At 40.3% G+C, this 13,922-nt stretch overlaps 3 protein-coding genes across 3 annotated transcripts in view; 1 reads left to right on the top strand and 2 right to left on the bottom strand.

Moving 5' to 3' along the window:
* pdcd11 (programmed cell death 11) overlaps positions 1–5,328 on the bottom strand; it is a 24,165-nt gene extending 18,837 nt beyond the window's left edge. The window contains exons 1-9 of the mRNA XM_037689690.1: positions 5,286–5,328; positions 3,706–3,867; positions 3,471–3,611; positions 3,206–3,373; positions 2,960–3,121; positions 2,750–2,870; positions 1,248–1,423; positions 1,045–1,146; positions 616–828 (exon numbers count right to left, since the gene is read on the bottom strand). Coding sequence (XP_037545618.1) covers positions 616–828; positions 1,045–1,146; positions 1,248–1,423; positions 2,750–2,870; positions 2,960–3,121; positions 3,206–3,373; positions 3,471–3,611; positions 3,706–3,801 — 1,179 coding nt within the window. The 5' untranslated portion in view covers positions 3,802–3,867; positions 5,286–5,328. The remainder of the gene's footprint in view (positions 1–615; positions 829–1,044; positions 1,147–1,247; positions 1,424–2,749; positions 2,871–2,959; positions 3,122–3,205; positions 3,374–3,470; positions 3,612–3,705; positions 3,868–5,285) is intronic.
* A 161-nt stretch (positions 5,329–5,489) lies between these two features.
* On the top strand, positions 5,490–7,097 carry atp5md (ATP synthase membrane subunit k). Its single transcript, XM_037690261.1, has 4 exons — positions 5,490–5,558; positions 6,612–6,717; positions 6,795–6,900; positions 6,986–7,097. Exons 2-3 carry the CDS (start codon positions 6,631–6,633, stop codon positions 6,882–6,884), a joined length of 177 nt encoding a protein of 58 aa, XP_037546189.1. The 5' UTR covers positions 5,490–5,558; positions 6,612–6,630; the 3' UTR covers positions 6,885–6,900; positions 6,986–7,097.
* A 237-nt stretch (positions 7,098–7,334) lies between these two features.
* taf5 (TAF5 RNA polymerase II, TATA box binding protein (TBP)-associated factor) lies at positions 7,335–13,376 on the bottom strand. The gene is made up of 11 exons (XM_037690260.1): positions 12,983–13,376; positions 12,402–12,627; positions 12,000–12,315; positions 11,751–11,914; positions 10,462–10,597; positions 10,275–10,395; positions 10,037–10,166; positions 9,317–9,481; positions 9,030–9,207; positions 7,658–7,835; positions 7,335–7,581 (listed from the first exon to the last, which is right to left on the bottom strand). The coding sequence occupies exons 1-11, from the start codon at positions 13,374–13,376 to the stop codon at positions 7,367–7,369; spliced, it is 2,223 nt and encodes a 740-aa protein (XP_037546188.1). The 3' UTR covers positions 7,335–7,366.
* Between the last annotated feature and the right edge of the window lie 546 nt (positions 13,377–13,922).

Genomic DNA, 13,922 nt, shown 5'->3' with positions numbered 1-13,922 from the left:
AAAAAAGGAAAAAGAAAAGGAAGGAAGGAAAAGGAAGGAAGGAAGGAAGGAAAGAAAAGAAAGGAAGGAAAAAAGAAAGAAAGGAAGGAAGAAAAAGTAAAGGAAGGAAAGAAAAGAAAGGAAGGAAAAGGGAAAAAGGAAAAAGAAAGAAGGAAAAAGGAAGGAAGGAAAAGGAAGGAAGGAAAAGGGAAAAAGGAAAAAGAAAGAAGGAAAAAGGAAGGAAGGAAGAAAAAGAAAGGAAGGAAGGAAAAGGGAAAAAGGAAAAGAAAGAAGGAAAAAGGAAGGAAGGAAAAGGAAGCAAGGAAGAAAAAGAAAGGAAGGAAGGAAAAGGGAAAAAGGAAAAAGAGGGAAAAAGGAAGGAAGGAAGGAAAAGGAAGGGGAAATAAGGAAGGAAGGAAGGAAAGAAAAGGGGAAGGAAGAAAAGGGAAAAAGGAAGGAAGGAAAAGGAAGGAAGCAAGGAAGAAAAAGGAAGGAAGGAAAAGGGAAAAAGAAAGGAAAAAGGAAGGAAGGAAAAGGAAGGATCCAGATAACAATCATGATATAACTTTTTTGCGATGCAACATGGTTCAAGTTTTATAAGAATGTATTTCCCTTAAAAGAACCAACATTACTTACATGTACAAAAGCTGGTATTTCGTCTGGCAGTTGCAACATGGCTCCTGACATGTGGTGCATAGCAGTCATCTTGCACTCTTTCACCACCTCACCGATCCGGTCCCCGGCAGACGGACTGGTGTCAATTCCAGTCCCAGCCTGGACGAGGTAACGGCGGAGGCTCAGTCCAACGAGTCGGGTGGAGGGCTCCATGTACAGCACACACGCTTGCACCTGGATCGACAAATGAACATGATTCTTTTCCTCCCCACATTCAGTGCTTACGCTAAAAACATGACTGCGTTTTTCCTTATAGGGTTATGTTGAGGGTAAATGAAAGAAAATTAAATTTAACATGGCAGAAAAAAATTTGACTGAATGTTGGAAATTTGAGGAAAAGGCCACAGATGAACGCATCAGAGAGCGTGGGACGTGCAGGGTCAGCGTTACCTGACGCCCCTCTGTGTAGCTGGACGTCGGCTCCATGTGAAGAAAGTCCACCTGGCCGCTGAAGGAGGACAGGAAGTCCAGGAACAGACCGTGTTTGGTCACCTGCAACCCCAAAACAAGACCATATTAACAGAAGTGGTCAATGAACGGCGCCTCGTGTGAACGACAAACCGAATCACCGATCGAATAAAAGCCGTCTTCACCTTTTTGATGGTAGCTCTGACCAGCAGGCCAGGCAGAAGGTTGGTGAGGTTCCAGCCCTGCTCCGTGTTGGCACAGACTTTGGTCACAGCGGAGGGGTTCGCAACGAGGCGGACCACACGTCCACTGTTCTTTACTTCTTCTACTTGAACCATCAAATACTGACCCACTTTAAGTTCTGAGCACACACAGAACACACACGTGCTTATTACCCACCACCAGGAGAGGCAGATCATGCTTTCTGCGTCTGTTAGCGAAATATTTCACAAACCATTTGACAGATTTTAATTAAACTCTCAGAAATTATTCATTAGATGAACACAACACAAACAACGCAGACTATAACTCGGTCAGCTGTTCAGGTAATGAGCTACAGTTTGGTGTGGTAGCACCGGAGTTCCTCACTACTTGGCGGTTGGACGTACACGGACTCGCTCTTTTGCGGTTTTTCAAAGTAAGATTGAACACGAGAAAAGAAAAAAAATTGTACATGACACATGATTGTCCTCTTTAGTATTACTCACATGATTGGATACAGCAAAACGTTAACAAAAAATAAAATACTTCGGACAGGCGCTGCCATTTTGTGGTTTTCTCTCAATAAGCCTACACTGTAATAATAATAATAATAATTTATTCAATTTGTACTGCACTTTAGATTTTACAATCTCAAAGTGCTACAATATATAAAATATCTAAAGAGATATGGACTAATAAAGGACTAAAAATTTTAAAAGCTAAAAAACTATTGCCACTCAAAATGACTACATTTCCCAGAAGCCAACAGGGCACCGCACAGAAGCCTCGTTGCCTTCTGCTGAAATGGAGGGAAAGTTTTGATCTGATCCGAAAAAGTTTGGTACTTTACAGTGACTTTGGCACCCAGCAGATGAAGAGAACCGCATGGTACCCACTGGGAACCGGACCAGAACCGGAGCTCCAGACTCATTGGTCCATCTGAGAGCTGCTTGCCAGCCGAGGACTTCCGAGCGGGGAGGTGCCGCCCGGAGGTCCGGCATTTTCTCTGGAGCCCACCAGGACTTTTTTCATCCAGATTTGGGCTCAATCTGTACCACACTGGCCATCCGAATGTCCGGCACCCTCCAAAAGCATTTTGGTGCTCAAGGGCTGCAGAGAGCTGACCAGAACCGGACCAGAACTGGCAGGGTAGGTCTGCCGGACCGGAATCGAGCCGCTGCTTCCGCAGAGCTGGTGAGTAACATTTTGCAGTACCGTACAGTACAAATACGCATGTTGCTAAAATTTGTAGGTTTGAGAGTTTAGAACATTGCAAGAGTGTGGGAATGGTTTATAAAGCCTTAAAATATATATAAATACTCAAATAAATAGAACGTCCCTACTTTGTTGATTTTCATTTATTGCGGTGGTGAACGTAACCCCCCACGATAAACGAGGGAATATTTATCCATCTTCCATATAAAACAAAGCCTAACTCTGAAAGACAACATAGACATTAAACTGGTGGTGTCTAAACATTTTCTACCTTCAGTTTTATTTTGTTTGCATTTCATGGCTTCTTCAGGCAAGAAGGCTTTGGTTCCACTGATGCCGATGTCAATAATGCAGCCATGATCTTCTACACTCTCCACACATCCACTCAACACCTGAATCACAAGTAAGATCAAATCAGCGTACACGTTGCTGACAATCTGAACTGAGCAATTGAAGCGAAGATGCATTTTTTATAGCTCACCATTCCAGCTTTCACAGAACTCGAGGTGAGATTCTTGTTGAGCAGCTTTGGATTGACGGACAGCTGGATGCTGAGCAACCCTCCTTTAGTTACATGCAACTTGGCAACAACACATCTGAGCAGCATGCCCGGCTGGAAAAGGTGCACAAGAGAGCAGATCTCCTGTGGAGAAAAAGACCATTTCAAAAACCAATAAAAGAATTCACAACGAGCCACACTTTTCTAGTCCCCACGGAGCAGGCTGACCTCTGTGTCATCCCCTGAATCCAGCTGCTCACTGAGCAGCTTGGTGTACGAGTCACAGATGTTCTTGATGCTCAGGTAACCTTGCAGGCCACAAGGTAAACTGACGGTCACTTCAAAGTCTGTCACCTCCTTCACACAGCCCAGAAACAGCATCCCCTCTTTCACATTCTGGGGGGAAAGTGGTAGAAATATATTTAAAGTAACCCAATATTTATATAAAGCAGATTAAATAAACAGTTTGTGTACTAGCCTATAGGGTTTTTACCTTCAAATGTAAAATTTCTACAGATTTGGCTGCTGTGTTGAGAGTCAGGCCTTCGTTGCTCTCTTCAGACCTTTGCTTCTTGACTTGTTTGCCATCAACTTTGCCACCTTTTCTTTTCTTAGTTTCTGTTAGTTCATTAGACTGGAAAAGGACAAAAAAAAAAAAAAAAAAAACGATTAAAGAAACGGACACGTGACACAATCCTGTCTGTGTGCAGCCATATCTGAGCTTCTACCTGAAACAGGTTGTCCACATGTTCCAACACAATTTTACTCTCAGAGTGCTTCCTGGATGTCCCTCCTCGAGGAAAATCCTCCTCCTCTGACGCCATATTTGATGCCGTTTGAGATGTCTTTAATATTAAAGATACACACGATAAAGATCCTGTTCACACCCTCTGAAAGGCAAATGGCACAAAATTAGAACTTTAATGGCTAGACAAGCTAAATTTAAACACAAGATGAATTTCCACTGTACTTATAATTATTGCCTCACTCTTATCTGGTTTCTTTATTTGCTTCCAAAAAGCCAGACTTTCTAACAAAGTGCTGAATCAGCTGCAATGATGGTTCCAACCAGTGAATTTGTGATTTTCCTAACTGACGGGGCCATTAATGAATATTTTCTGGGTTGGTTTGTTTTCTTTTAGGGAATTTTGAGTTATTTTTTTGCAAAATTCTGACTTTTTTCTTGAAATTTTCAGATTAAAAAAACAAAATGACTTTTTTCGCAGAATTTAGAATTACAAGTTAGATTTTTTTTTCAACAATTTGACTTTAATCTTGGAATTTAGAGAAAAAGCGTTCTCTATTTTGAAAAAATAAATTTCTGTAATGAGCCTAATCTTCTTTTGTGCAATCCTTTATATACCCGCCCCCCACAAGTTTTTAAAAATATTGGAAAACCAGGACTCTACTACAATCAAAATAGGAAAAGTTTTTAATCTATCATCAAGTTGTTTCCTTTCTTTCTTTACAAGTGATTATTGTGGCATAAATTTGAAATTTTCCTTCAACAAAAGCTGATTGAATTTTCCTAAAAATGCAAATAACGTTTGCAGCAATCCAAAAATGTTAGTTCAATTAATCAACAATCATTATTGTAGAAAACAAATTGTTTGATTTGTCAGCACATCTATTTTTTCAACAGCAAAAAGTGGAAATAGTAATATAGAATTTTCTGAGGTATCAAACTCAATTCTTAGGATGAATAAAGGTTTATTACTAGTTATTTTATTAAATTTCACTGAATAATATTATTCTAACCACATCAGTATATGTGAACATTCATAAAAGAACATGTTAAAAATTCACATGGCCATTTCTAAAAACATGCAGAAAATATGCCAATTTTGTGACGACTTTTTACATTACTCAATTAGTTATGTATTCCAATAATTAGGATTTTAAAACGTTAACCTTCTTATTTCTTACATGAGCTTGGTGTCATTTCATAGTTTATTTTAAAAATCTTACAACTGGAAACATTTGTTTGTTTGTTTTTCGGTGAGCATTTTATGAAAAATCTGTCATCAGCATATCTAAAATAGCAAAAAACAGGTAAAAGAAAACAAAAACTTTGAAAAAAAAGTCCATGAAAAGACTGGAGAAATGGACGCAAATTAAGACAACACTACTACAAAAAAAGAAACGTTCACTCATTAAACTTGCTAAGCTAAACAATGAAATTAAGCAACTCACTGGACAAGCAATCAAACAAAACACACCTTAATTATAAAATATACTATCTAGAATAATCGGTAATAATTATAATTCCTCACATTTAATCGCAAATTTTACGCATACAAAAACTCACATGTTGTTCAGCAACACGCCATCTCTACAACCCGGAAGAAGAAACTTGAAGTGTCTTGTAATGTCCAATCACTGACGTGAACAGTTGATTGACGTTCATGTAGACCATTCAGTGATAACCCCCCAGTCAAAGGTTTGATTGACGTAATTTTAGCCAATAGAAATTCAGCTTTATTTCCGCATGGTGGGTGGGATTTCCGGTCAACTTTAGCATCGCGGCCTCCTCTGAAGGACAACTGTCTCGTTCTGTTTGCGCCGGGGTCGTACGTCAAAGGTAAGTCATGACACGTTCAGAAATAAAGTAGTTATTTGTCATTTAGTGCCGAAAGTGTAAGAAAAACTATATTATTTTTTGTATAAAATCAAATATGACATCTTGCGTTGTTAATGTCATGTAAAATCAGTGTAGCTAGCCCGACAAGCTAACGTTAAGTCTTGCGCTAGCGTTCTCGTTATTTCATCTTTAACATACAGTACCGGTACTTTTTATTTAATTTTACGGGTTATTTTGTAGTTACTAAATGTAGAATTGTTTCACATATTATTGCAGCTTTGTATTCAAAAATCGTTTGAATATTTGCCTTAAACATTTTTGTGGGTTTGACACTTTAATTATGCTAAAATATATGAGGACCTAAAGTTCAAGATAACTGAAGACGAGGCCGGTTGAAATACTTGTTAACACAAGTAAACAGGCTCTGACATTGGTTTTACAGAGAATATTTTATAGCTGTAATATAATCTTGCCATTATTAAAACTGAATTGTATTGGTTTTGTAAGATGTCTTGATTTGCAAACACCTTATCTTCAGGCTTACTTCCTTCATCATACTTATTAACTTTGTTACAAACATGAATCTTCCCCCCCATTAATGCAGAGTTGTGTTATGGAAACAAAAAGCTCAAAACTAAAAAAAAAATAAAAATTCTGCTTTGACCGTTTTCTTTCAACATTTACAGGATCTGCAGACTAATATTTGTGATAAATGTAATGTACACAACAATGACCGTACAGAACATCTGTTCAAAATGGGCCAGACGTTGTCTGCAGTTTTTCACATTTCAAGTTTTAAAATATTTCAAACAACTGAACTCATTTGCTAAAGTTTGTGGTGATCGAGATCTGTTGAAGAACGGCCATTTAAAATGAGCACATTGCCTCTTCAGTGAATTTTTTTGCACCTTTATTCATAAGCGAACCAAGAGGTCAGTTGTGGCGAATCAAATAAATGAGATTTTAACATAACTGTCTCACCTTTTCAGTTCCATAAAAACATTTTGTATATGCACTACAAGAATTACCCATTCACCATCTTCTTTGTGGCAGGACCGTTAATTTAGCCGTCATGGCAGGACACGACAATGGATCTCAGCGCAATTTCACTGGAATTGCCAAATACTTCAATTCATACACCATAACGGGAAGGAGAAATGTGAGTTTTATTCCATAGCTAAGAAATGGCATAAACCCTCACGTTGTGTGAGATTTTAATGACTTATTTTTTTGTAGTGTGTTTTGGCCACATATGCCAGCATTGCAGCCATCATTCTCATCTACAAATTCAGGCCCAAGAAACAACCTGCTGTCACAGAAAAGTAGCCACAAACTACACTGTGTAAGTACATTTAACTCTTTCCATGCTATTAGTTGAATACCACAAACTATTTGGTTAACGTAACGTTTCTTTTGTCTGCTGACAGGTTTCCATTTGATCGATGTTTCCATCACCCGGAAGAGGCGAGAGCAGCTTGATTTAAAGTGTTTGATTTAATGTTGACAATAAAGAAAATGGATGCTCCGAACACAAAAAAACTTTTGAATTTATTTACATTGTGCATCAGTAAAAAAGACTATATTACAGAGGTGTTATCAATGTATAAAGTGATTTATAAAAACAATCCAAACACTACAGGTAAGCTTGATCTGGAGACCTGGTTAGTAAAAAAAAAAAAAAAAAGGGACTATTGGTTAACCTTTTGTTTTCTCCTCATTCAGTCAAATGTTTGCCAAATGATGAACTGATAATGTCGCTGGCTATTTCAAGCTCCAACCATTTCCTCGTTTCATAGTTCATCAATATTTTATGGATTGTAGGCGCCTGCAGCCAGAAGCAAGTTCCTCCGTGTGAAGTGAAGGTGCACGACCGGCGTCGATTTAGACATGTAGGTGCCGAGCAAAAGCTCCTGGGAGTTATCTTGTAGATGGACATGTCCAGTGGTGGCTGTGAAGTCATCAGTCTCTAAATCGTCAATCGCTTTCGTGACGTCCCACAGGCGAACCGTGTTGTCCATAGAACCTGGAAAACCATCAAACGTGGTCAGGCTTTGCTTTTAATTTAGACTGCAGCGTAAGAAAAGACATTAATCACACACCGGAGGCGAGAATCTCTCCGTCTCTGCTAAATCGTAGGGAATAGACGGTATCTGTGTGACCCTTCAGTTCGCCAACCATCAGTCCGTGACCGATGTCCCACAGAAGAACTCTTCCATCAGTGGCTCCGGATGCCAAGAACTTCCCGTTGGGCGAGAAGTTGATGGCGTGAATCGGACCCTGAAAGTTTCGAATAAAGACATCAGTGGGGTTTTTGTAGAATTAGTTAATTAAACGCGTCTGCAAGCTTTTAACATCAAAAGAGACATTTCTACCCTCCGCTTAAAAACAAAATGTGATCGGAGCCGCAAAAACGGTGATTATCAACTGGTGGCTCATGGGCCGCTTCACATCCATATGAAGGGTTTTTTTTGTATCCAGCCAGTGGGGGTGACTTTATAAAACAAAACTTATATAATCAATTTTAACATTTATTAATGTTTTTTTATTTTAGAGCTAAAGAAAAGAGTGCATTCATGTAAACGAGGGGAAAAATATATTTCATACCAATTTTACCAAAAACTTTAACCCTGAACTCTGCAGATTTATGCGAATCTTAATTTTAGAAAAATAAAAAAAATTGTATTCCACTTTAAAGTAATAAAGCATAAATTTAAAGTGTCTAAATATTAGGCAATTCTGTTGGCTATGTAATTGTGACATTAAAGTTTTGTATTTAATTAGGTCTACGAATTAATTGTTCACCTCATTTCTCCTAGTCCTAAAGGGATTCCAAAGAATTTCTGGTGGATTTGACAGAACGACACCACGTTGGACCAGAAGTTGGATAAATGAAGTAGCTAAAGCTAATCAACATTATTTTCACCTTGTTTTAGTAATTTATTTTAAAAAATTGCAGAAAAACTGCTAAAACTCGTTATTTCTCTTTACTGTCGGTATAAAAAACCAACAAATATACATTTTTGCATTATGTTTGAGCAAAGCTTCAAGGAGCCATAGACCAAGGACCAAAGAGCTGTGTGTGGCCCCCAGAGCTGCAGGTTGCAGACCCCTGATCTAAACAGAAATACACAACTAGTACACTTCTTTACAGCTACAAGTACTGCTTCTTTAATCAGGAGAATTAAGTAAAACAAAACCAAATAGAGTAACCAGAGTTATATTTGGTTTGACTTACTGTACTTCTCTTATTTAAAGAAGCAGCACTTGTAGCTGTTATTTTGTCATGAATAATAATAATAATGTCATCACAATGTCAGCACTGTATGTTTCCATACAATGGCGAAATTAGTCTCTGCATTTAACCCATCCACCACCAGGTGGTGCAGTGGGCAGCTATTGAAAGCGCCTGGGGGGCATTTTGGGGATGAGGTGTGCTGCCCAGAGAATGAGGCCACAATGCTCCCCTCTGACCTTATGACCAGTGAAGATGCGGACACAGTTTCCAGTAAGGATGTCCCAGAGGCGGATGGTGCGGTCGGATGACCCCGTGGCGACGTAGTTTGAATTTGGATGGAAACGAGTACATGTGACGTCAGCCAGGTGACCCGCAAATATCCGCAGAGGCTGGTAATGATCTGTCACCCAAAGGCTGTTGGAAGGAAAGAAACAACAGGACGACTGTAAATAAAAAAAAGCTGCAGCTGTTGTAACACCTTGGAGAAGACGGGAAAAGTTCCACGGGTTCAGGAGATTCTTACCGGGCGACACGGTCGTGTCCCCCTGAGACAAAATAGTATCCGTGAGGCGAAAACTGCGTGTCCCACACCGGGTAATTGTGTCCTTTGTAGCCCACGAGACAAGTAAAAGTCTGGAGGCTCCACAGCCTGATAGTAGCATCCTCAGAACACGACAAGAGGTAATTTCTGAAAGACAAAAACTGTTCACTTTATTTCCTGTTAATATGAATTAAATCCAGAACAGAATGTTCTCTATGACAAAGAATCAATATATTTATACATTAACCTTGCTGATATTCCTAAAACATAAATGTCCAGCTGTGGTGTTCACAGAAGCCGATTTGAAAATGTGTTTATATTTGAATTTTTATTTTCAAAAGCTTAATGAAAATAAAAACTCATGCAATTCTGACTTTTTTCTCAGAATTAAGGGGGGGAAAAAAGATCGCACCGTGGCTCTAATCCTCCCACACTTACATCCAAAAATAAGGTCCTTATTTTTCTTCTCAGCCGTCCTGTTTAGCACTGAATTGTCACAAAAGCTTTAAAAAAAGGCAACTTGTGTTCGTGTCACAAAAAGCATCTACAACTTCGACGTACTGTAACAACAAGCCTGTAACGTTTATGCAAATTGACTTTCTAAACTCAAATACAAGATTTTGTTTCATCCATAGTGACTGTTTTATTTGGTTAGTATGAGAATACTGAATTGTGGGTATTTGAGTTTGAGTTCAGCGGTACCTGTCTGGGCTGAAGCTGATGCCATACACCGGCCCACTGTGCCCATAAAGAATCTTGGACTCACTGGCTGTTTTCTCATCCATAATCCTCTCCAAAACATCGTCTGACTCCTTGTCAATCAGATTCAAGTCTTGAGAGAGAGAAAAAGAAGACAAACACATGAGCAGAACAATCTTTATGATGTTTTTTTTTTTTTTAATCGGACCAAACGTCTTGTCATTTCTGTTCTGTGGTGTACCTGCAGCCGTTTTGACCTTGCGGAGCTTCTTTGGCGTGACGCTCCACACCCTAACTGTGGAGTCAGCAAAACCTCCTGCGATCAGGCTGGAATCGTCTGCGAAGTCCACTGCAGTCAGACCCTGCAGAGGTCCAATCCCATTAACATCCAGTCCAGCTCCCATCACTACAAACAAGCCAACACTCACCTGATACGCATTGAGAAAAGTGTAGAAGCAGATGGAAGGGAGGTTATCTGGTCCTAAACGAATCTTCTTGGTGGCCTCCTTCATGTACATGATCTTGTCCAACTTGTCGGAGTCTTTGAGCTCTGGAAGAGGAATCCTAAACACAAATAAACTGTTTATTATCATCCACTGCCAAGCAAATGTAGGAAGTCTCAGGAGGCGACGACGTGAAGTGTGAATCTTCATGTTAAAAACAGGATAATCAGATCTTCCTTACTTAGTAATCTTACAGTTGGACACAAAACTACAATGTTTAAGATGTTCACTCACTCGTTGGGGTCTGCCTGAAGGCAGACACTTTTTATTACCCACCAGAAAAAGATAACTTGAATGCAGCACAAATCTCAACGTGTACCCCCACAAATGTTATATCAAAACAACCGGCTCAGCTCCGTGATGTGTGCCGTTATGTTTATTGGCATTACGAGTTACCGTGACGATGTAATTTGCAAGCAAATACGCCATTTTTCCCCATTCATAAAGCCTGACAGAATTAACAGCCTCTAACTGACACAGTGAGGTCACATGAGAGGTCTCTGAAGAAAACCCTGATTCACTTTTGGAGCCATTTTGATTCAAGATGGCTGCCACAGCTACCTCAGCAAACACAAAACTGACTATAACTCAAGTCATTTTTGAGATATTAGGCTGAAATTTTGTATGGTTGTAGCTGAGAGTGAGTTGTTACACATTCCTAATGTAAATTAAAAAAAAATCCAAGATGGCCACCTTCGCTAAAAGGGAAAAAATACGATAACTGAGCTATTTTAAGATACTGAGCTGAAATTTGGTGTAGTAATAGCTGAGAGTGAACCCCAACACAAAGTACTGTCAAATCAAACATTTTAAATGGCCGCAACATGGCAGTCCCTGTCAAAGTTTCTCCAGAAACATCCTCGTTATTACTATAAAGGATCAGGCCACATTTTCTCATCATTTCTCAGCCCTGCAGCTCAGACAGAGGACAAGATGAGCCACTTTAAATCACAACGTCTGATGAAAACCACAATGAAGGGCTGCAGGACATTAGCATTAGTCTGTTAGCCTGCTGTGTCGGCTCAGGTTGCAATGCATCATGGTCTAGTTCCACCAACGTGGTGTACTTCTGTACACTAGACAATGGATGAAAAACTAAAGTTTTGAACATGATTATAAAACGGCTGACTCATGATATAGAGCGTGAACAAGTGGATAATTTGATTTTCAACGTTCAAAAACCCAGAGTATCTTATGATTGGAAGAATGCCCACCTGTTCTGCAACGGAGCATTTGGATCCTGCTTTTTACTTTTGGAGCCTACGTTGTCCTTTTTGGGTTTTTTCTTCTTGGGTTTACCCTCCTCATTGTCTGCCTCCTCATCCTCGTCATCAAGAGGCAGCTCGATTTCTGGCTCCTTCAGCAGGCCATAGTAAACCTAGAGCAAAGTGAATAAAAAAGTCAAATCAGAACGTGATCGACCGAGCCTAAGATTTTCTGGAACCGAGGTCAACTCTTCCCACCTTCGCCTTATTGGCTTCTCGCCTGGCCTCTCCTGCCAGGCTGCCGGACATTGCGTCGATCTGGCTCTTGCTGCGCGGCATCCCATCAAAGATGTCGATGTAGAGGTGCTCCTGGATGATATTCCAGATCTGATTGTTCTGCCGCTCCTGCAGGTGCCTCTTCAGCAGCTGGTAGGAGTCACGAGAGATGCGCAGGACAAACTTGCTGGTGCGGAAGTCCAGCAGGGTCTCGTTGCCTCTCATGTGCTCCTTCTTGGTCAGGCTGGATAAAACACGCAGGTCCTCCTCATAGTAGCACTCCTGGTCTCCACTGAACCTGAAAATAAATAAAAAAACACAGGTTAAGTGAAGTTATAAGATGTGCAAGCTGTGGTATACATTTGGAGGCGTGAAGAGACTCACTTTTCAAAGAAGGCCTTGGCCTCACTTTCATGATTGTTGTACACGAGTTCCAGGTACATGTGGACAAACAGCGGGTAGAAGACCTGGGACAGCTCTGCTCGGTGGCAGTCCAAAACCGATTCGATGAACTTCTTCAGGCTGCTGTAGTAAACGTCGTAGAGAGCTGGATCTCCCTGCTGGCTGTAGGCTGACAGCACCACACTGACATCTGGCTGATCCTCCCCAGCTGCTGCACAGAAACACCCAGAGAGCTCCTCAGCATTGATTTTTACACGTTTTAAAACACTTAAAAGATGTGATCTTAAACTGCTGCACAAGCTACAAATGTTGACACAACAGGAGCAGCTGCATCATGAGCAGAAGGAGCCTGGAAGCTAACAACTAATGGAAAAGGTGACTAACTTTTGTAGTGTAGTGAATTAAAATTAAACTTGTGAAATTACAATTAAAGTATATATATTAAAAAATGTATGTTCAGCCGGTGGTTAAATATCACTAACTTTAATAGAACCGATAAGTAAGAACAAAGTAAAAGGAACAACTTTTTTTAGTTTCATCCACAGAGGTAGAATAAACTGTACCCTTGGTCGGCGCCAGAGCTCCGGCGGAGGAAGAGACGGTCACCCGGCTGAGCACATCCACACCTCCCGCCGCGGCTCCGAGTCCCGAGCCGGTGCCATCCGCACCCTTCGGATCCAGAGCATCCTCGGGTAACCCTGCTTCACGGCGCAAGATTTCGGCGGACTCAGACAGTTTGTTCTTTTTGAGGAACTGCAGGACTGCCAGCAGCGTCTGCTGTTCCTCGGGGGTTCCCGCCGCAGGTTTGTTGTTCCCGGCCGCGGTGCTGGAGCCGGGGGGCGTAGAAAGCAGCCTGCTGTCGCTGGCGTTGTTGTTTCCAAAGCCATCGCTCGACGGTTCTGTTTTAACGTCTATTTCTTCTTTCGCGTCGATCAGACCTACCTGCACGGCCGCCATTTTCTAAATGAAGTGCGCATGTGCAGAATTGAAAAGCGGAAAACCTCGACGGCGCAAGATCGAGCCATCTGATTGGTTCTTACTGCTAGGCGTCATTGAATTGACAAATCAGGTCACGCCTTCTTAGTTCTTCCTTTCTATCTATCTACAGATCTATCTATCTATCCGTCACTGCTTCAATATCCAGAAGAATCCAGCTCTACAGGTGACTTGATTTAAAAAAATGTAATCCACATGTGGAAAAAAAGGAAGAAGCGGGTAAAAGATGGATGGATGGAACTTTTATACATTTCAAAGTACTGTATTCAGTTTTATTAACGACTGAATGTGTCTCCCTTAAGATGTGACCATCTTTATTTTGTAGCGTGAATGATTCAACTCTCACAGTATTGTTTTATTTTATTATCAGTACTTATTTTATTTTAATTTTTAATTTTTTAAAACAAAAAAATGCAATTTAACAGCTTTGGCATATTTTAAGCTATTTTAGCCATTCTACATTTTAAAAACGCTTTTGCAATTTTAGCTTTTACCTATTTTTGTCTG

The sequence above is a fragment of the Nematolebias whitei genome, chromosome 16 (assembly GCF_014905685.2).
Source record: "Nematolebias whitei isolate Nwh7 chromosome 16, NemWhi1, whole genome shotgun sequence".
Classification (NCBI taxonomy): domain Eukaryota; kingdom Metazoa; phylum Chordata; class Actinopteri; order Cyprinodontiformes; family Rivulidae; genus Nematolebias; species Nematolebias whitei.
The sequence above is the reverse complement of the archived record's forward strand: the minus strand, read 5'-3'. Positions and strand labels throughout refer to the sequence as shown.

What these genes read in the sequence shown, in the direction of transcription:
- atp5md (XM_037690261.1), top strand. Translation starts at nt 6,631, where the DNA reads ATGGCAGGACACGACAATGGATCTCAGCGCAATTTCACTGGAATTGCC. An exon ending in CCATAACGGGAAGGAGAAAT is followed by an intron (nt 6,718 to 6,794) that starts GTGAGTTTTATT and finishes ATTTTTTTGTAG; the next exon opens with TGTGTTTTGGCCACATATGC.
- taf5 (XM_037690260.1), bottom strand. Translation starts at nt 13,376, where the DNA reads ATGGCGGCCGTGCAGGTAGGTCTGATCGACGCGAAAGAAGAAATAGAC. An exon ending in CTTTTCTCAATGCGTATCAG is followed by an intron (nt 10,396 to 10,461) that starts GTGAGTGTTGGC and finishes GGACCTCTGCAG; the next exon opens with GGTCTGACTGCAGTGGACTT. An exon ending in CGGAGAGATTCTCGCCTCCG is followed by an intron (nt 7,582 to 7,657) that starts GTGTGTGATTAA and finishes ATGGTTTTCCAG; the next exon opens with GTTCTATGGACAACACGGTT.